This window comes from Asterias amurensis, chromosome 8 (assembly GCF_032118995.1).
Source record: "Asterias amurensis chromosome 8, ASM3211899v1".
NCBI lineage: Eukaryota > Metazoa > Echinodermata > Asteroidea > Forcipulatida > Asteriidae > Asterias > Asterias amurensis.
In genome coordinates, this window is record NC_092655.1 from 19,420,107 (window position 1) to 19,441,804 (window position 21,698).

Sequence of the window (21,698 nt, forward strand, 5' to 3'; positions counted from 1 at the left end):
TGCAGTTTGAGTGGCGGAGGCAACGTGAAATACCAACCCAAACCACGGCAAGAGAAGACCGTTAGAAGAACTCAAGACCCTCTTGTCGCCTTACCACAACCGAAAGGAAGACGGGAGAAAACATTACAAGACGACTCACGCTATGTGACGAGAAGTGTCCCTGTGCATTCAGCGAGACACAAGCAAAATGAAGGTATAGTTTTCATCACCGAAGATGTATTTTTGTTCATGTAGAAAATATTTTTAAAAGCATAAAAATCTCCCCAAAGGTGTGTCCCTGTATATAGGCACGAACAAAATGAAGGTAGTTTCCGTCAACAAAAATCATGTATGTTTTTTCTTGTAGAAAATTTTTCAACCACCCCCTCCCCCCCAAAAAAAATAAAAATAAAAATAACATTGTTTCCCCTCAAAAAAAAATCGATTATCTGTATACGAGTCTTTAGCTGCAAATTACGGTGGATTTAAAGTTAAGACACGTTCTTTTAAACAACCAGGTCAATCTTTTTTTCTAAAGAGGTTTATCTAAAATTTGTCATAGATTGATAATCTTATCTTAATATGTAAATATAATACATACTATTTTACATACTATTTTTTTATATATATATTTTTTTAAATATATTTTTTAAAATAACGTTGTGAAATTCCCCTGAGGTTGTGGTGCCATTATTAAGACTTTTGTTTAAAAAAAAAGAGACAAGACATGCTTAAGAAAGAATTTCAGAGAGGCACATGGATAGTTTCTATTATTTCTTATAAATAATGCTTTCTTTATCAACAATTCTTTAGGATTTTTTTCTTTTCATTTTTTGCATTATTTTAGCATTCATCACATTCACTATTATTTTTCTCAGCAGATCGTGGAAGCAACTCAGCCCCGATGCCAGATGGTCATCATCGAAGCAACCATGACAGAAAACCAGGAACTCGTCTCCCAAAACTTCCAAAGATCAATAATCTACTCAAAGGTGAGAACATAATCCATAAAAGGTGGCTGGCACCACATCCGATTTCGAAATTTAAATACCATATTTTTTACCCTTTTTTCAAAACCTTGATAATTTTAGGCAAAACATTCTACGAGATCAATAATCTTGAGAACATTAATATTCATCAGCGACGGCCAGCATCAAATCCGATTTCGAAATTGAAAAGACAATATTTGTAAACCCTTTTTTTCCCAAACCTTGAGAGTTTCAGGCAAAACGTTTGTAAAGGGAAGTTTTCCACCATGAGAATTTACATTTATATTTTTAACACAATTTTATCAATAATGCCATGTTTTCGTTAAAAAAAATATCAAAATTTAAAAGTATACCAAGACATATTATGCACTGCTTCTAAGTTCATGATGTCCACGAAAATGACCGTGTTGTTGATAACAGGCCGTTTCAACATGTTACATTTTTGCGAGAGGTGATTGAGAAGGCAGGCTTTTTCAAGAGGAATAGACAAACCCAAATTAATGGATTTGTCTGAACTTTCTTAGAAGGTTTAAACAAAATAAAACGGTCACAGGAAAAAAAAAGGTATTTTCCTTTATAAAGGGTATTTGCTTCCACCATAAGAAGCGGCTGGGATGTATTGGATGGGTGATCGAGAGGATTAGGCAAACCCAGATTAATGGATTTGTCCGAACTTTCTTAACAGATTAGAGCAGCAATAAGAAAACATTGTGTTAATCCTTGGAGATGTCTTATTGTTCACTTGCTTGAAGATGTAACTATCCCCACTTGGTAACGAAACAAATCAATACATTGGGTCTATACTTTCCTGAAGTCAATAACGGAATGCGTGTAACTGACGTCACACTTCGAGGCACGTGAATAACGCCATGGCCGTACAGCCCAGGTCAATCCCGGTCCATAATCACTTTTCACCTACATTCATTTCACAAAGAGATAGGCCTAGTGGTGATTACAGTATATCAAAGAACCAGTATTCTCACTTGGTGTATTCCCAATGGTGTATCCCAATGCATAAAATAACAATTATGTGAAAATTTGGCCAAATTGGTCATTCAAGTTTTAGCAAGAGAATAATGAAAGAAAAAACACCCTTGTTACACAAATGATGTGCTTTCAAATGCCTATAGGCTTCAGGCCTGAAGTTTTTCTCAGATTCAAATATTGGAGTGAGAAATCACATCTTTCTCAAAAACTAAATCAGAGGGAGCCGTTTCTAACAATGTTTTATACTATTAACAGCTCCCCATTACTCGTTATTAGCGAAGTTTTTATGCTAATGAAACGATGCCTTTAACCATGGAGGTAGACCCTAGTCAAACATGTCTTTGTAAAATGAAGCTTTAATTCTTTGTTTTCAGAACCCATGCAACAGCAGGTACATGGAACATCAACAGCAACTGAAACAGGACGCAAGGAAAAAGGCGGGAAACGGTGGGCATCTTCCTGGGCTGGTGCCAGGGCAACAAACCCCCCTACAAGGGATGAAACAAGGTAGGCATGATTTTTACACTCTGGACCGTTTGATCAAAACAAGAAAGGGGAACCCTATCTGGGCCCAATTTCATAGAGCTTAACAATGTACTGCTAAGCAGAAACTAGCAGGGTATCAGTCAAAAATTGTACATGTGACATGGTATTCTGGCTGGTAACCTTATTCTGGGAAGCATATTGAGCCCTGATCTACTGAGAAATCGTTGCGGAGAGAGATACATGAGGCGCTTCCTCCTCAGACTTCTGACTTGCCTCTTTATGTTTGAAAGCCGTCCAACTATTCTTTTTAAATGAGAAGAAAATACTTTTGCTATCCCAAATCATACTAGGTACACATCGCGTACATGGCTCCTTGAGCATATCCAGTGATCCTTGGTCCACGAGACTCTTGTCCAGCATGCAAGAGCTGATCTCCTAAGCACTGGCCAAGCTGTGGTGAGAGCCATCTACCGTGTGTGGCTGCTCCCCATGTGGGCTATTTTTATCCCCACCTTTCCTTTATTTTAGTTTTATTCAATGGACTGTATGGACTAGCAGTACAACTTTGATGTTCTCCAACTCATTTTGTATACTACTTCTAGTTGGGCCTTATCATAATTGTATGTTTGTATTTTTTTTCTGATAACAGAGTCCCAACATCTGACAACTCTAGCCAACCAGCCAGCAATATTGCCTCTCCAGTTAAGACTCCATCCGCAAGACAAAGCAACCAGCAGATGCAGGACACACCAAAAACCTCCCCATCAACAAAGTCATCAACTCCTGGAACTGGTAGTAGTTCGCCTGTTAAGCCTTCTAAAGAACCAGACCCCAAATCACATACGCAGCATGACAAAGGAAGTCGGAGAACTGAGGCTCAAGAGCAAAAAACTAAAAGCAGTTTTGAATTAAACGCTAACAATAAACCTGTTAAAGAAACTACACTTAAAGAAGGCATGAGAACTACGTCCGTGTCGAAGATTGACACTAAAGTGACAAAAAGAGTGCCAGTACGCAGTAAATCTAGTGCCGTTCTTACCAGTCGTTCAGACGTGACGAGACAAAACTCAGAAGCTTCGGCATCACCTCTGAACAAAACTCCGAAAATCATAGTGAAGACTGACTCTCGAGATAGTCAGAGCACCAGTACAACTCAACAAAGTCGTGTGAAGCCTGGAAAGCCTGTCAAGAAGAAACGAATCCGAAGGCCTGTTATTATCACAAGGAAGAGTGTCATCAAGCAGAAATCCTTGCAATCGGTCTACGGGAATAAGACGGTTAAGTATCAGAGACAGATACGAGTGCTGAAGAAGATGGAACAAGTCCAGAGGAAAGAGATTGAGGAGTTTAACCAGGAGCTGAAAGACAAACAGAACCAACGAATGGCGAGTGTCGTCAGGCAGAGAATGGCTCTGAAACGAGTAAGTACTTTATGATGATTCTTCAGCCACTGTCAAGGTTTTAAAGATATCTGCACTAAAGCAGCAAGATTCAATCTCCATTCAATTCAACAACATTAATTTCCAAAATTCCCCAATCAATGTAATTTAAGGAATAAGGGATACAACCAAGTAAGCACAGCTTGTGTTAGGGAGTGCCACACCCACAAAACAATCACATTAGAGGTATTATATACAGAACAGGACCAAGCACAAAGCACGTGACCAACATTGCCTGTCAAACAGGTTGTTAGATATCCATTCCTTATAATTACAGGTTACATTACATCATTGACTTGTGAGAGAGTACAATCATTCCAATCCTTTTATTTTCAAAAACCAACCAATAGGAAAGTTTTGTCCAGAGTTTTGGCACATCTACACAGGCTCATTTCAAATAGTATGACAAATATAATCAGCATTGATGCCTGAGGTCTTAAAATAGTTATTGCTTCAACTTTGAATTTTCCAGGCTAGAGACCGATTTGACGAGGAGCAAGTTCGCCGTTTCCGGAACCAATACGTCTCCTGGCGAAGCGTTGAAGAGAAACGCCTCAACACGAGCAGCGAGATTTACGGTCTCCCTGACTTCATCTACGAGGACCGCTACGAGAAGACTCTCAAAAAGATCCCGGAGTCTGAGGAAGCCACCTCCTCCAAGAAAACGCCGAAGAAGTTCCAGAAGTACGCGACATGGGTCCGCAACTTGAAGGTGTTTGAGAGCATGCTGAATCCGAAGGTTAGAGGCAACGTGGAAGGGTTGTTCCAGGCGAAGAAGGTGAAGACGATCGTGGAAGGAATAGATACAGTCAAGTTGGACGATAATGGTAAGAGAAGATTTTATGATTATTAACTTTGAATAATTCTGAGAAGTACCTTAAAAAAAGTTACTTTGGGAAAATGGATCTAGCTGATTGCAAACTGTTTACTTACCGAAAGGACTGATGGTATATAAATGTAAACAATAGTTAATGGACTAATGTTTTGACCATATTGAGCAAAATCTCTCTCGAAGTTTGAACCAAATTTGTAAATGCAGTAGTTTATCAAATTTTCCTGTATGGCTCAGCATCCTGGACAATCGGGAAGACAGAACAAAATAAATTAGAAGCTTGCCAGATTGCTCCCACCGCGAAAAACCCTGACCATCTCACGGTAAAAACATATTACAATATAAAGAGGTGTATAGATAAGAGTCAGCTTGTGGTATCCCCGCCAAGAACAAAACCCAAATTGCCTGGTTTGGCCACATAGTGAGAATGAAAAGACTTCCAAAACCAAAACGCGTCATACTAGAAACAGTCGTCTGGTTGGGAGTATGGACTGGGTAGGCTGAGGAAAAGATGGGAAAATGACTTCATTGCCAACAGCACCTTCCATCTAGAACACTGAAGAATGCCAGTGGAGTGGATAGTGAAAATTGAGTGAAGCTAACGACCTTAGGGTCATCGTGCAATATTGGTTGATTGAACTAAAAAAACAACCTCCTCAGATTCTAAGTAAATATTTTTTGCTGGAAACTTTCTGGACAAGTAGAAATTTTGTTCAACTTATATCATCTCAACTTGTTTTTGTTTTTTTCAGGAGGGTCTGCTCGTAAAAAGAAAGTTAATGTAAAACGTCTCATCGGATCTGCCAAGAAACTTCTGGCAGTCGCTGAAAATAATATGGGTAAGTAATTTTTCCTCTTTGAAAATTACTTTTGCAAAAATTATATTTTATTTCCAAATTCACTGAAGCCATATATATATATATATTAAAAAATTAAGACCAGGTAAAAAAAAAATGACATTGGTTTTATCACTGAGTGGGTCTGTCTGGCCTGCTCAAAGTCAAAGTGCCAGTTTGAACTAGTCTTACTAATAGCCAATGAATGCAAAGATACCACTTTGATTCACGCAAAATCCAAAACTGTTCCAATTTGTTTGTTTTACTGCATACATAGTAACCTGTTACATCACATGGGGAAATACAAAAGAGCCTGGAAATCATGCAGGCAAGGTTTTTTTTATTACACAGAGCCATTGAGGAAAACATAAAATCTTAAATGAAAGACTGTTTGTCTGATTTTTATCAACTTTTGATGTGAAGAACCGGTCACACCTGAAAACTTCTTCAGCTGTTTTTTTTTTAACAACCTTGTGATTAAATGTTTCCAGTTTATTTATTTGTCCCAGTTTATTTATTTGTCCACAGTATCAAGATGTAATTTTCTTGTAATGAAAGTAGTTCTAACTACTTCGCGATACAAGCACGCTGGATACAATTATAAATTACAATACAACAAGTACTGAACGTACAACTTGCATGCAACCAAGACACGACGTTCATTTTTTTTTTACAAAATAAAAGCAAAAGATTAAGCAAGATACAAGTTACAAATCCGAGAAACCGAGCAAGTGTAGATGTACATGTACATTAGGCTACGCAAGCAATCACCAAGATAAAACTAAACGGGCCTTACCATCATCCATGGTCTAACCAACATAGACCCAGCTGGGGCCCTGTACTCCTTTTTCGAAATTTTGACATTATCTGTCGTACTAGCAAAATTTCGGGGAAAAAAGGAGTACAGCGCCCCAGTTACTGGGTCTATATACAACACGTTTTTATTTAGCAAGTAAGATACAATTAAGAACCGGAAAACTGTCTGTATCCTGCCACAACTTTCTTACTCATTTTTACAAAAAGGATATAGTTATCATTTGAGTAAATTAGATACTATTTTATTTCATAAGAAATTAAAAAGTGGTGACAGGATACGGAAACTTTTCCCAAGAAGCATGTAAACTTACCATCCTCCTTTAAATGAAGTCTTTTGTTTATTCCCATCCAGATGATATATCTGAAGTGTCTTCCTATGTCTCAAGTGATGATGATGATTCATCCCTCGACCTGAGTGACGACGATGACTCATGAGTAAATTCCAGGGAGGATGGAGGGATGATGTTATTGCTCCAAAGATTCGAGTATCCAACCAAGATTCAACTCACTGTTAATGTTTATGTATACTGCCCTCTAGTGGCGACCTTCGTCCAATATTGTAAAATTCAAAGTTGGTTTACTGGGCCCAATTTCATAGAGCAGCTTACCACAACATAACTATGCTTACTGGACTAGTAAGCATAATTATGTTGTAATATTAGAATAAGGTTACCAGCCAAAATACTGTGTCACGTGTACAATTTATGACTGGTATCCTGTTCTTTTGTGCTTAGCAGAACATTTATTTTAAGCATCTTTAGGGCCATGGGCCTATTTCAAAGCCTGTAGGCATACAAACGTGCTAAGCACAACATATCTTGCTCAGCAAAAAAAAAGTTACCAGCCAGGACACTATTCACCTACCATTGCTGTGACTGGTACCCCATTATTTTTTTTTTGATTAGCAAAGAATTTGCTCAGCAGAATTGTCTGCTTATTAAAACTTGGCCTTGGTCTTGCAATATTATTACCAAATATAGAAATCTAAGTCTGTCCTCTTTTTGGTAATCTGAAAATCAGTGGTTATGATTGTTATTGGAGACAGGGAACATGACGGCATGGCCCAATTTCATAAATCCTGTAAGCATACGTAGCACATGGAATCATCACATGGAATCATGCTTAAGCAAAAACACCCAAAACTGAATAACAATTGAATGTTGCTGCGACTGGTGCCCCATTCAAGTTTGCCTTAGCAAAGAAATGTGTCACTTTAAAGCGGTATTATCTGCTAAACAGCTTTAATAAATTATTAGTCCATGTTGGTAGCAGAATGAAAAAGATCTATTCCTTAAAGGCAGTGGACACTATTGGTGTCACTTTAAAGTGGTATTATCTGCTAAACAGCTTTAATAAATTAGTCCATGTTGGTAGCAGAATGAAAAAGATCTATATTCCTTAAAGGCAGTGGACACTATTGGTAAATACTCCAAAAAAAAATTGGCATAAAACCTTACTTGGTATTAATGAGTAATGGGGACAGGTTGTAACATTGTGAGAAACAGCTCCCTCTAAAGTAACTAGTTTTCGAGAAAGAAGTACTTTTCCACGAATTTGATTTTGAGACCTCAGATATTTAGAATTTTGAGGTCTCGCAATCAAGCATCTGAAAGCACACTTCGTGTGACAAGGGTGGTTTTCTTTTTCCTAGTTATCTTGCAACTTCAACCACCAATTGAGCTCAAATTTTCACAGGTTTGTTATTTTATTCATATTTTGAGATACACCAAGTGAGAAGACTCCAGAGTCTTTAAACTTCAGTGCAATCAATGGTAGGCTTTCAAAAGAAAGCAAAATTGTTTTCCAATTGATGGGGAAACAATATTGGGTTGGGGAAATCTATATGCCTTTTCAACAAGCTTTGCACTGAGGGTAATTCATTTAATCCAATTAAAAAAAATGAATAATTGTAAAACTTATTTCCCATATTTTTAGGACATTTAAACGAAATATTACCAGTATCACGAACAAGTGACACATACATTTGTCGTTGATAGTTAGTAGACAAAATCTGTTTTTTAAGAACAATTTTTTTGTTAAACTTGCCACTAAAACATTAAATAGGTCCAACCGATTTAAGCTTTTGTACAGAAATACTTATGTATTTAGTTTCATGGTAAATTTCATGTTTTGTTACTTTGTATTAATTGGTGTTAAAGTATTATTCACTTGTATTGATAAATTTGTGCCAATGTAACCTCCAATGAAATTGAACATAATTGTTAACTACATGTACATGTATCACTAATATTATGTATCTATTGTTTTTAATATTTCTAACTTTACAAATGCCATGTGAATAAATGGTCTGACATGATTAGGTGGGTTAAGAGTGAATTAATTTGAATCTGCACGAAATCAAAATGTCCGAACAAGTCACAGAAAAACATTTCCAGGACTTAGACTCGAATACTGAGCCCAATTTCATAAAGCTGCTTAATCACAGACATTAGCTCAGCACATCCAAACTGTGCTTACCAGAATAAGGTTTACCGCCCAAAATACCATGTCACATGTACCAATTGTGACTGGTATCCTGTTTTTTTCTGCTAAGCAGAAAATTGTAAGTAATATTTTCTGCTTAAGCAGCTCCATGAAGTGTGGACCTTGATTACAATGGAAAGAAGCACACCATACAAATATTTTTTAATCGCAAAACTTATTATTTTATTGTAAGCTTTTAAGTCATATATTTTAAAAAGTAAATATGTTTACAATATTAGTATAAGCTGTAAAAATGTTCAATTCAGCATGTGAAAGAGATTGCTGTTAACATTTGACGCTGTTTTAAGGGAAGCCTCATGCGTCTGTTTTACATTACTTGTGAAATAAAATCATTTTTACAAAAAGAATGGAAGACATCTTTTGTTGTTTTTGCCTTTTACTCAAAAAAGAGTTTAAGTACAAAATATGCAGCATTTTACAAAATCTAATAATAGAACAAGATAATAAAAAATACATTCTAACAAATTCTTGAACAGAGTCTGTAGTGGCTCAAGATTCTAAAAAACAACATAAACATTGAGGTCTGACTGGGTAGTAGTCATAATTAATTTAAGGTATTCTATATGATACACTATTGGGTTTTGAAAGCAGTATTGTAGTAGACAGGCGTGGCCTGTACGCTTTGTTTTTAAAAGGGTAAGGGCACCAATGCATTTTCTCCTTGGTAAAAGGCACCCTACGAGGAAATTTTAAATTTCTACTGAAGCATTTTAGGGGCACCATGGCATTGACCAGGGGGCACATGGGCATGGAGGCAGTTGCCTCAGTGAATCAGGCCTGAGTTGAGACTAGGAAAACCAAGACAACGGCCTTGATATCTGAGAACGAGGCCAAGATCGAGACCAACCCTGTTGAATCTGAGACTTTTGCACCCTACAACTGTTTAGAAGCAGACTTGAACATAGTTCCTCAATATGAATTTGAACTGAATTTGAATTCTCTAGCGACCAAAATTCACAATTTACTTACTGAGATAAAGTGATACTGATGGCCTTAGAAAGACTTGAACAGAAAATATTGATATTTAAAGGCAGTGGACACTATTGGTAATTACTCAAAATAACTATTAGCATTAATCCTCACTTGGTAAAGAGTAATGGGGAGAGGTTGGCAGTATTAAACATTGTGAGAAACGGCTCCCTCTGAAGTGAAGTAATTTTCCACGAATTTGATGTCGAGACCTCAAGTTTAGAACTTGAGGTCTCGAAATCAACCATCTAAACGCAAACAACTTTGTGTGACTAGGGTGTTTTCTTCTTTCATTATTATCTCGCAACTTTGATGACCAATTGAGCTCAAATTTTCACAGGTTAGTTATTTTATGCATAATATGTTGAGATACACCAGCTGTGAAGGCTAGTCTTTGACAATTACCAATAGTGTCCACTGCCTTTAAACAATCAAAACGCATCAAAATACAAAATCACAGCACATGCATGCTCACAACAATTCAGTAAGAACCAATGGTTCACATCAATCCAAAAAGAGCCATTAAGAGATCCAACTATAAATATTTCTAGACAATGTATATAAATACCTACATAAGATAAGGCACGTTTTGCTGGTAAAATATGTAAAAAAACACTTTAAAAATACTAATACAAAACTCTGGACATTTAAATATAAGTCGTCCTTTCTAAAACTACAAAGTTTAGTTGCATAGTTCAAAAAGTGAAGTAAATATCATATTACTCAGTCTATCTTAACTTAGCACCATTCATCATCTAGGCAAGATTTATTGACTGTAAAAAGCAATTTGTCAACTTTGGGGGGAGGGGGAGGGGGGATCTTAGGACAGCCTTTGCAGTTGCTGCATGTGGAACACGCTAGATACAAGTTTAGGTGAAGATGAGACGATGGCCATGTTTACACGTGCATGCACATTTCCTTAAGACAATTCCGTTGATCAAACTTGCTCCTCTTTCTGTTTAGTTTTCTTGACTAGTCGTAAGATTGTTTTTGTATCTGTTTTTGTTTCCCTTCCTTTGGTATGTGCTCTGTTCTTTGTATATTTTCTATAACAGCTTTAACAAAGAAGCCAAATTTGCACCATTGCTTTAACCTAAATTCTATCTACAAACTCTGTTTCATAAATACATGAATAAATTAGTTTTAAAATACTGAGTTGTAACATTAAGTTATCATGAAAGCCTTCAAAACGGGTTATTCAGAAACATTTCAATGATTCTGCGAAAGATTAATACATGTATTTTGAAAAATGGTTGAAAGAAAGTGGCTGTTATTTAAAATTAGTTTATACATTTTATTTAAACACATTATTATGGCGGGGGGGGGGGGGGTTCAATATCTAAACTTGGCTTACAGGAGGATTTTCAGGAATCAATTTTGGTTGAGAAATCAACACGAACTTTTAATTGATCTTTAAAATTGTATAAGCTTTTCTTAATGCCAGTTTCTTCTTCTTATAGTCATGCAGTATGCAGAAGTAAACAACATTCTATCATTGATTTAAATGGCTATCTATATAGCGCCCTCTCTTGATACTCTAGCACCATGAGCAGTCTGCAAGCATCAAGCTATACACTAGCCATTCATGTATTTGGTTTGGTTTCTATACACCGAAGATAAATCTGAGAAAGTGTCACGGAAAGCGCTGACCTGTAAAACGAAATAAAGAGGAAGATAAAACATCAAAACTCGAAGCCAACAATGTGATGGTTTGTGGTAACACCATGTGTATATCTACTTGCTGGGCAGATGCAAGTCTTGAAGGTGCACCAAGGTCAAGACGAGGGCAACAGAGACCATCGCCTTCGTACTTCCAGACCTGCTTCAGTTGTTGTAATCAGCCCTTCCAGCCAACCCACTCTTTAACAAATAGGCTGGTTCAAAGCTAACCAAAGTTTTTAGGAATGTTGCAGGCCTGGAATTTCATCTTTGAGAGGGCAAGGCCATTTTCATTTGGCAAAGGGGGTTCCCATTGGAAAATCTCAAAGTCTATGGAAAACGTTAGAAGGGGCACTGAGGCCAAGACCAAGTGCAACAGAGGTCATGGCCTCTCCTGGAATCCATGTTAATCCAGACCTGCCTTAGTTGTTAAAACCAGCACTGGGCCAGCCAACCCACTCTTACAGGAAAAGGCTGGTTCAAAGCTAACCAAAGTTTTAAGGAATGTTGCAGGCCTTGAATTTCATCTAGAGAGGGCAAGGCCATTTTAATTTTGCAAAGGGCACTTCAATTAGAAAATTTGAAAGTCTTTTGGAAACTTTTGAAGGGGCATCAAGGCCAAGACGAGGGTAACAGAGGCCATCGCCTTCATGTAATTCCAGCAGCCGATTTCACCAAACTTTACGCAACTGCGGAAGTCCACTTGTGCAACGTTCACGACGCAACTTACGCCATAAATGTTGCGTAAGTGGACTTATGCAGTTGCGTAGTGGACTTACGCAGTTGGGTAAAGTTTCGTGAAATCGGCTGCAGGCCTACCTCAGTTGTTAAAACTAGCACTTGGCCAGCAAACCTACGCTAACATGGAGAAGGCTGGTTTGAGGCTAACTAAAGTTATGAAGAAGTGTTGAAATGTTATCTTCACCTTTTACAACTCAAGGGCAACATCATTAGCACTGTTGTTGTTCATATCTTCAGGAGTGGGGACCAAGATGGTGACCGAGACACTGGTCTCTCCTTGGCTGTTCACAGCTTTACACATGTAGGTTCCTCCATCATTTGGAGACACATTGAGCTGAAACAGAAAACAACACTTTTATCAAACATTGATCCAAATTTCCTTAAGCGGCCTAAGCTAAGATGGTAGCAAAAATGCCATTTCACATATACAATCTTTGACTGGTAACCTGCCAGTTTTTGCTTAAAACAGAAACTTGATTAGCAATACCCTTTGTTTTAGCAATCCTATGAAAATGGGAACAGGGCCCAACTTTATAGATATGCTTTTCAAAAAGCACAAAACTGAGCTAAGTACAACTAGATTATGCTTACTAGTACTAGCTTTAATACCATATCACATTTACTATCTGTGAATGGTATCCTGCTTGTTTTTGCTTAAAGGCAATGGACACTATTGGTAATTGTCAAAGACTAGCCTTCACAGTTGGTGTACCTCAACATATGCATAAAATAACAAACCTGTGAAAACTTGAACTCAATCGGTCATCAAAGTTGCGAGATAATAATGAAAGAAGAAAACACCCTTGTCACACGAAGTTGTGTGCATTTAGATGGTTGATTTGAGACCTCAAGTTCTAAATCTGAGGTCTTGAAATCAAATTCGTGGAAAATTACTTCTTTCTCGAAAACTATGGCACTTCAGAGGGTGCCGTTTCTCACAATGTTTTATACCATCAACCGTTACCAAGTAAGGTTTTATGCAAATAATTATTTTGAGTAATTACCAATAGTGTCCACTGCCGTTAAGCAGCAAAAACAATATTTTCTGCCTAAAGCAGCTTTTTAAAATTGGCCCCCAAAATTTCAGGTCAACGTACTATTCATGATCTGTCTGCTCTGCCAGCAAGCAGCAGTGTCCACCACCGGATTCAAAGTCATCAATTACTGCCAGGAAGTTCACTGTCTATTATTTGTAGGCCAACGACTGATAGATGACTTTCATGGACACACCTTCCAGTTCAGACGCAAGTCCCGGATCATTCCAGACGCAATTTTTTTTAGTAAGATGGGTCGGTAGCTTTCGGGGGGACCGGAAGGAGGGTTGGGTGGTTGTAGGAAAACTAGGGAGGCTGAACAGTAGAACAGGTTTGCTGCTTGTGGTTGATTGACAGGACTAAACAGGTCCCAAAGATAAGCTGATCAAGGGTTGAGGGAGCTCTTTTCCTCATCCCGGACAACAACCTCAATTGCAAAGGTCCTGGGTTTGAATCCCAATCTAGAAATATGCCTGGGATTTTTTTTTACAGAACTCTGGAAAAGTACAGTGCTTACACACATCGATGTAAGGGTTAAAACCAAAATTAATATTTTGTATCCCTAGACATAATCATTTTTAGACACTGATGAGGGGAGAGGGGGGTACCTTGTTGATGAGGACAAATTTAAGGGTCTTATGTGTTTTCATGGCCGAGTTTGTCGAGTGCATCTGAATCAACTAATCAAGCAGCTGAGAGTGATAAAAACTTACCAGCACCCAACTCGTCATCCCAAATTTGGTTGGCCCGTTTCTCTTGCGCGTTGCTATGTTGATATGGTTGCCTGGCAACTCTTCCCCATCCTTGGTCCAGATGATGTCAGGGACGGGTCTTCCGATAGCCTCGCAACTCAGCTCTGACTGAGAGTCAAGCTTCAGGAAGGCGTCCTTTGGTGGAGATGTGATGAAAGGAGCTGAAAATAAACAAAATTAATTACTTAATTTACAGGGAGGTGAAAAAAAGATCGTGGTAAGAATAGTAAATGATTTTCATGAAAGTATCTCAGCCCTCAATGAATGTGCAGAAAGCAAAAACAAACAAAATCATATAATAAATTTTAGTAACATTTGGGGAGTCATACCAGACCAAAGTATACTTGTACAAAATCAATGATACAACTATGATTCAGCACACTTTTTAGAAAGAAGGACATTGATAATTATTGTATTAATTTTATCAACCAAAGCCCTTTTCACACAAGAGCAATTTTATAAATTATTTTGTGTGTGAATGGATTTATAACAATGTTTGGACTGTTCAAGGTCCCATTTAAATCTTCTTAACAAGGGACCATGTGTATACTTTTTTTGAAAAGAGCTTTAAAGTCAGTTTGCAGTTGTAAAAAGCTGTTTCTTTGTTTCAAAAATAACTTAATTGGTGTGAGCTATATAGGACTATGAGTCAAAATATCAAAAATTATCTGGCCCAACAAATTACTCCCACAATGGAATGTTTACAATGCATTATTGAACAGTTCCATTCTAGCTCAGGGGGGAATGGCAGGTTGGCCAGGCTCCACATGGGGGGTCTTTGCTAATTGCCTCCAAGCAGCTGACTGGAGTCTGGTGGGTAGAGACAGACTACTACACCAGGGACTTCCTGATTGACAAGGCAGAGGCTGGTTCAGGTGGTTGGCATTTACCATTTCAGACGAAAACCAGACTTGCACTAGGAAATGTGCACTTTCCATGGGCCTAAGCCTCAGCTCAGCTCTCTAAGCTCAGCCTAGTCTTGGTTCAAGACTCTCCTCGATTTGCCATAAGAGGGCGTGCTATCATGGAAAAACTTGTTGCCTCACAATCCTTAACACTTGCTTTGTTTTGTCACATTTTCAACACAGCAAAGGAAGATACTTTTAACAGGTGCAATTACAGAACAACTTTAGTCAGCAGATCCTCTGGGTTTATTGGTAAAAATCTGGTGAGACTGTCCCTTCAGGACAATAAATTCAGGCTATTTTTCCTTGGGTGTCACAAATCCTGTCAACTTTAGTAGTTGACCTCATAAGCAGTCAATACGCCCTTGGTCCATATATCTACCTACAGGCCTCAAATCTGGTGTATGCAGTATACCTAGTACGGTCTAGTGTAGCCTTAGTTCAAGACATCCTTAGCGAATTTTGCTATCCCATTCAATCAACACTGCATTCAATAGCCTACTATACACACTGGCACAGCGATTCACCAAAAGTAGGGGGCTTTACGGCGCTTTCACAGGACTTGGGAAAATACTGAGTATTCAGTGGTTTACACACATCGGTGTATGGGTAAAACCAAATAATATTATTTAGCCCCGACACAAGTTTAACATCTGTGAAATTGTTGCGGTACCAGCTGCAAAGATATAGAATTTAAACTGCCTCTCTAGCTACCCTGCCAATAATGGTAATATAAGATATCTGCTCTAGAATGTCAAAGGTCGTTGGTTGGATTGGAATTCAACCCGAATGATATGTATGTGGGGTTTTTTTGGTCACAGAACTCAGGAAAGTAAGCCTGCTGATTATAGGGCCTATAGCCTACACAGTAACAATTCTAATAGTACTCAATCAGGAAAAATAACTACAAGTACATTACTTTGAAATGGCTTGTTGCTCTGGGGAAAAAACAACTACAAATACATTACTTTGAAATGATTTGTTGTTCTGGTCAATCATACTTTGAGAAATGAACACCCTTGAACTAATTTGCAGATTTAATACTGAGTGAAACCAAGGCTTGGTTTCATGGTTTATTTTCTTCCTGGATGAATGGTGGCCAAAAAAACAATACACAAAACACAAGGAGGTCACTGTCTTTGAATGGAAATGTGGCATACTGCTGTAGCCAGAGGCACATGTGGGTGTCTTTAAATTCCATATGGATTTGGGGTCATGACAACATAAATAAATCTTCCCATCATAAATTTCAACTATTTACAACCGATCAAGATCAAACCATATCAAAAGAGTTTTCGCAAAAACAGCTTTGTCCAGAGTCATACAGTTCAATTTCGAGCAGTCAGAAAAAGTTTCCCGAAATTTGTTTTGAATTAAATTTAATGAATGAAACTGATATAATTCAATTACCCCCTCCCCTGTGTTCACAATAGTCATGACTCAGACACCGCAAAACCAATTTTTATTCCAAAACTAAAATAGTATCAGCTCTGCAGGATGTCCAAACAAATCCAGACATTTTTTTTGTCACTCTCAGGTCCTTTACCTCAAGGGTTTAGGCTAAAAATAAAGCAATGTTTCGGTTCTGGTTTTTGAGAAGATATATGTTTTGACAAGTTCACCTTGGGTGTATGTTTCTACAGTTGTTGAGACCATGCCTGGTGTAAACACCCTGACACCAAAACCCCACTCCATGACTGATTAACAACTTTGGAATGCCAGCTTGGGTCTCAGTTTTGTTAAAGGTCAACTCCAAACAACTACTTTACAAAACCAAGTCAGCCTCCCAATCATTTTCTAAATTATCAGATTTGTTTTTAATTCAAGGCTTTCATCATTGCAGAGTTCACTGCCTCTCTGTCACTCTGGTCTTGGCATTGTGACACCTTGTCAAGTGCCCATTTCAGGTGAAATGTTTCACATTTAAATAAAGGGTCCCAATAGGGAGGCCTGGCTTCTCCCTTATTCGAGACCTGGAACCTCCCCAGATGTTACAATGGGAGACTTTGGAACACTAGGTGGCAGCAGACTTGTCATTGTTTACCTAGTTCTGAGCATGCGCGCATCACCGAGAACAATGGATTTTACCTGGTAAGTCTGCTGCCACCAAGCGTCCCGGAAGTCCCCCATTAAGAATAACAACAGACTCAAAAAGAAGGCCCAAAAAGATTTTTAAAAATCCATGAAATTAAGAAAACTCAAAAGGTACTCATAAACTCGGATCTTTTCCGAGTGAGTAACTATCCATTGTCAAAAAGGACCTTGACATCATCATGTTTCAAACATTCCCTTTAAAGCTGGCCAACTGTTGCTAGGTTACCAGAGCCTTGGGCTTAGATATGGAGATGGATGGGTGACATTTTAAGGGACCACATCAAAAAGTTCACTCCTGTTTCACTACCAGCATTAGTTTTACTCACCATTCTAGTACAATAGTGTAGGTTGAGACTGAAACTAAAAACTACCACACCCCATTAGAAAAACCGGTGTTGAAATGAAGGATTTGAGCTAGTTTCATGTTTAACAGGGTCTTCATTTATGAGGGCCTTTAGATTATTGATGATAATTTATTTGATGTAAAAAGCTACCTTTGACTTGTTGAACACAAGACAACCAGACTTGGACAGTCATAAAATTAATACAGTACTAGCCCGAAGCTCAAATCGCTGGTCTCAGCCCTGTGGCCCACTGTAAATTTGTAGCCCTCATCAGGGTTTCTTTGTATGGGTTTCTTTGTTGCACTGTATTACTATTTAAAAGTAATGACATTTACATTTTGTACCAGACATAGTGAGAAAGTGTCTCAATCATTAGTACTGGTCTAGACAGGAACTGGGGTTCAGTTCAAAAGCACATCTTGTCTACAAGTTCAGTACAACTGTGCGACTACATTGGACCCTGCCCTTATAATTTTATGATGACACAAAAGTTTGGTTAAAATCTATTCAGCAAACAGTCTTTTATCAACGTGACTGTATTAACATGATTAACGGGTAAGTATATTGGTTTAAATAACCATGACTCAGTTTTAACCCTATATTGTTATATTATGAATGTGGATACAATGAAGACAATTCAATAATCATGCAACAAACCTGTGAAAATTTAATTTATCAATGGGTAGCATTTTTGAGATATCACCCAAAAAAAAATTTCAATCTCAGATTGAAATGTTTTAAATCCCGCCCTCTAAAACCACATTCCCATGAAAGGAATCATTTCTCAACATGTTGTTGTACAATATACGTTAAATATGGACAGGTGCAGTGCCTCTCACTAAGAAAGTTTAATAATATGGTTATTAATGTTGGATACTACACCAAACTCCAAAGTAGGCTGCACCCTCCCTTTATTGACACAAAATCATTCAGAAACACTTGTAATTGTGACCTTTTAGCCCCCCCAAAATGTTGGTACAGTTCTGTTAGACAGACTTGGTCCACTCTTTCTAGACAATGCTGCAGAGGGTATACATACTATATTTGGCAGGGTCTCTGGACACAAGTGAAGTTTCCTATTTCTAAGAATGTGATGTCTACAAAATCCAAGACATGTCTGAATGTTGGTGTACAGTGTGTACAATCACAGAGCAGTGCACCGTTTAACCATGGAGGTAGAAATAAACGCAGACACATGCACTTGAAAAACAAACATAAAAATTGCCAGCATGGAAGTAAAAACATGTTGTTAAAACATGTATCCGGGACATGAATATCTGAATTTGTTAAATAAGAACTAATTGGCTTGCCAAACACCAGTGAAAACCTGAGGACTGGTCGAATTTCTTGGAAAAACACGTCTGGCGAAATTGTTCATATACATGTATAGGCCTACAAACTACAAGTCCCATACAAAAATGACATGTTTGGCTGATGAAAGATAAATTCATAACCTTGTTTAAGAACGAAAAGATCTCTATAAGCCTCTGTTCAAATTTAAAAAGAGTGAGTACGGCTATGATACACAATGCGTTATGAACCACCAAACCAGGGCCCAATTTCAAAGCGCTGCTTAACGGTAAGCAAATTTGCGTGCTTACTATAGCAGAAAAATTTGCTAAACATTGAAATTTTGTCCTTGATAAATTTCCATGTGATTTTCAGGATGAGCAGACGACAGCTGAATACTTGTATTAACAAGCTAAGTGTAACAAAAGGAAGTCGGTTGTATCATGGAGCCTGTTTTAATCAATGAAGAAATTTCATGCTAAGCGAAATTTTGTGCTTGGCAGCTCTATGAAATTGGGCCCAGATGTTGTAAAGCTATGCAAGTTATTTGCAGTATCAACATATGAAATGTAATGCTGTTGTTGGAAAGTCTCAGCCAAATGACCTACATGTACACATGTGTAGACTAGTGTAGAAAAGGAAGAGACAACTTGGACCAGATCCTGCAAAACTGGAAGAAGGGTAAAAATCCATAGCAGTTTACTCAGGGAGGAGAGTGTGGGTTATGTGAAGGCCCATACCCATCCCGTTGGGGTTAATAACATTTCATTCTAGACCTTTCACATTTTTTGACATTTTACTTTTATCGATTTATAATCATTTGGGAACTTCAATGAACTAATTTGAGCTACATTCTAACCATACACAAAATATAAAAAGCCAAGATTTAATCTTTATTGGCCTAGTGTAAAATAATGATCCTCATTGCCAGCTGGGATCATTTCTCAAAGCACGACTATTAAGATTTATCCCTGAGACACGCCCTCAGTATTACCAAATTTGTTTTGTAACATCACAGTCAATTAAGATTAATTTGCATCAAAGATCGATCTAAGGGATGACAACAATGTCAAAAGTAAACTTTCATTCTCATCACAGTCCTCCCCCCCCCCCCCCACAAGCCAGCTGGCTGGCCAAAAAAATACAAATCTCATCGAATCCAGAACTTCCAGCATGGACTGCAATGCACTTGAAACAGCCCAATAATTTGTTTCCAATAACTAATTGTCCCTATTAAGTACATAGTCCAGGCTCCCACACATTCTATCAATAATAAGCAATGTTAAATTACATTGTACAATTGAAACAGAATGCACAGTCAAGGACGACCCATGTTTGCATAATATAATAACAATCAAGTTCCTTTATGAAGTAAAAACTTGATTGTTATTAATGTAAACAGGGGTGTCTTGGGGTAGGGCATTCAGACGCCAAGATGTCAAATTATTTCTTTCATTCTGTTATCATTTAGGTAAAAGTACAAAAGGCTGTTTGCATAGCCTTCCATAAAAGGTCAGAATTCATACATTTAGAAAAAGAAAAAAAAAATGTCATTATAACTTTTAAAGTTCAATGAATATAAAAAGTAGGTGAGAATTACCACTTTCTGATAATAAAATTAACCATTCATTTTTCTACAAGAAATGCTAGAAAACATGCTGAATCCAATCACTACATTTATAAGGATGTTTTACTCCCAAAACCTTTCACTCTTTGTAAATATTTTGGTCACAACTGGAGTCAGCCTATTTTTTCAATTTGTTATAAATCTGAAAACCAATGACTAATATTAGTAAAAAGTTGTTACTGTTACCCGGTTCCAGTAGGTTATTTCGGGAGAGAAGAAACTGCATGGCCAGAATGCATTCAACTTTTTACAGTAATTAATAAAAAGACACAAGAGAAAAAGAGGATTTCATGGACCAATATAGTGCCATATCATAGAGTAAGGGCCATATGTAGTGAGATGTAGTGGGGAGGACCGTGACTCTATACAATAAGAAAATGTATTATTAATGATTGCATTTAACAAAAAAGTAATAAAGTACAAAGCAAAGGAAAACAAAACAACAACTATTGGAAATGGAAGATTAAGAAAACAAAGCATTTGCAAAGAAGTGAAACGATAAATACTATTCAAACTGCTGAGCAGGTCCATTCGTTCAGAGCAAGATCTGCCACTCACGATCTGGTGATAAAATGCACGTTTATAAAACTTTCTATTCTAATAATAATACTTACGGGTCAAGCACAACACGTCTGTTTCGTCTACCTCAATGGCCGACAACCCCCTCTGAACTCTTCCATAACTCTCCATTTTCAGCTCGCATTCGTTCTCATAAACCACTCCATCTGACCCGCAAACTTGATCGAAACTCTTGCAGACGCATTGCCCGACGCCTCCTTCCTTCACGGGGTCATAGACAGATTTCCCGGCGCAGATGTACTCGTCTGCACACCGCCCGTCTACGGACTCCGGGCCACCGCACCGTTCACCGAGAACTTTAGCGCAGACTTTGCAGCAAGAGCAACGGTCCAGCACGAGCTCGGCCAGGCAGGGGAGATCGGTGGGACACGCTGACTTGTCACACAACTCGCAGTCTACCCGGTCATCTGTGTCGATCCGCTGGCTGAGGGAATAACCCACGATTGCGAGGAGAAGTAACTGGGGAAAGAACATGATGTTTTGGTGGTAATAATTTCCCGAAATTTTTACTTTAGCGGTTGATGAAATCTTACGCTGTTCTTTCACCCCGTTTTTCTACATTCGCTCTCTCTGAACTTCTGAGATAAACAACTTCTTGAGTTCAGTCAGCTGCACACATCACATACGCACTCTCAACAATGAAAAAAGTTAAGCAGCAGAGGGATTATCTCAAAACAGTGGGACAGTTCAAGTAATTTCCTGTAAAGAAACGTCAACAAAAGACACTTTAAAGACGTGAATATATTGTAATTAAAAAAGAAAATTATCTATAACGTGGTTATTCACAATAGCTTTTTATTTTGGACAAAGTGCTTCAATAAACAAAAGTGAATTA

The 21,698-nt window shown here is 38.0% G+C and overlaps 2 protein-coding genes across 7 annotated transcripts in view; one reads left to right on the top strand and one right to left on the bottom strand.

Annotated features, from left to right (window-relative positions):
- LOC139940454 (uncharacterized) overlaps positions 1-8,699 on the top strand; it is a 35,570-nt gene extending 26,871 nt beyond the window's left edge. For 4 of the 6 annotated variants that reach the window (XM_071936715.1, XM_071936710.1, XM_071936716.1 and 1 more), the window contains exons 2-8: positions 6-193; positions 858-971; positions 2,330-2,462; positions 3,091-3,862; positions 4,353-4,707; positions 5,465-5,551; positions 6,717-8,699. In XM_071936715.1, coding sequence (XP_071792816.1) covers positions 6-193; positions 858-971; positions 2,330-2,462; positions 3,091-3,862; positions 4,353-4,707; positions 5,465-5,551; positions 6,717-6,799 — 1,732 coding nt within the window. In that variant the 3' untranslated portion in view covers positions 6,800-8,699. The remainder of the gene's footprint in view (positions 1-5; positions 194-857; positions 972-2,329; positions 2,463-3,090; positions 3,863-4,352; positions 4,708-5,464; positions 5,552-6,716) is intronic. The other 2 variants (XM_071936712.1, XM_071936714.1) reach the window with 1 other exon arrangement.
- A 307-nt stretch (positions 8,700-9,006) lies between these two features.
- LOC139940456 (insulin-like growth factor-binding protein 7) lies at positions 9,007-21,483 on the bottom strand. The gene is made up of 4 exons (XM_071936719.1): positions 20,899-21,483; positions 13,986-14,185; positions 12,423-12,572; positions 9,007-11,488 (listed from the first exon to the last, which is right to left on the bottom strand). Exons 1-3 carry the CDS (start codon positions 21,335-21,337, stop codon positions 12,426-12,428), a joined length of 786 nt encoding a protein of 261 aa, XP_071792820.1. The 5' UTR covers positions 21,338-21,483; the 3' UTR covers positions 9,007-11,488; positions 12,423-12,425.
- Positions 21,484-21,698: the final 215 nt, after the last annotated feature.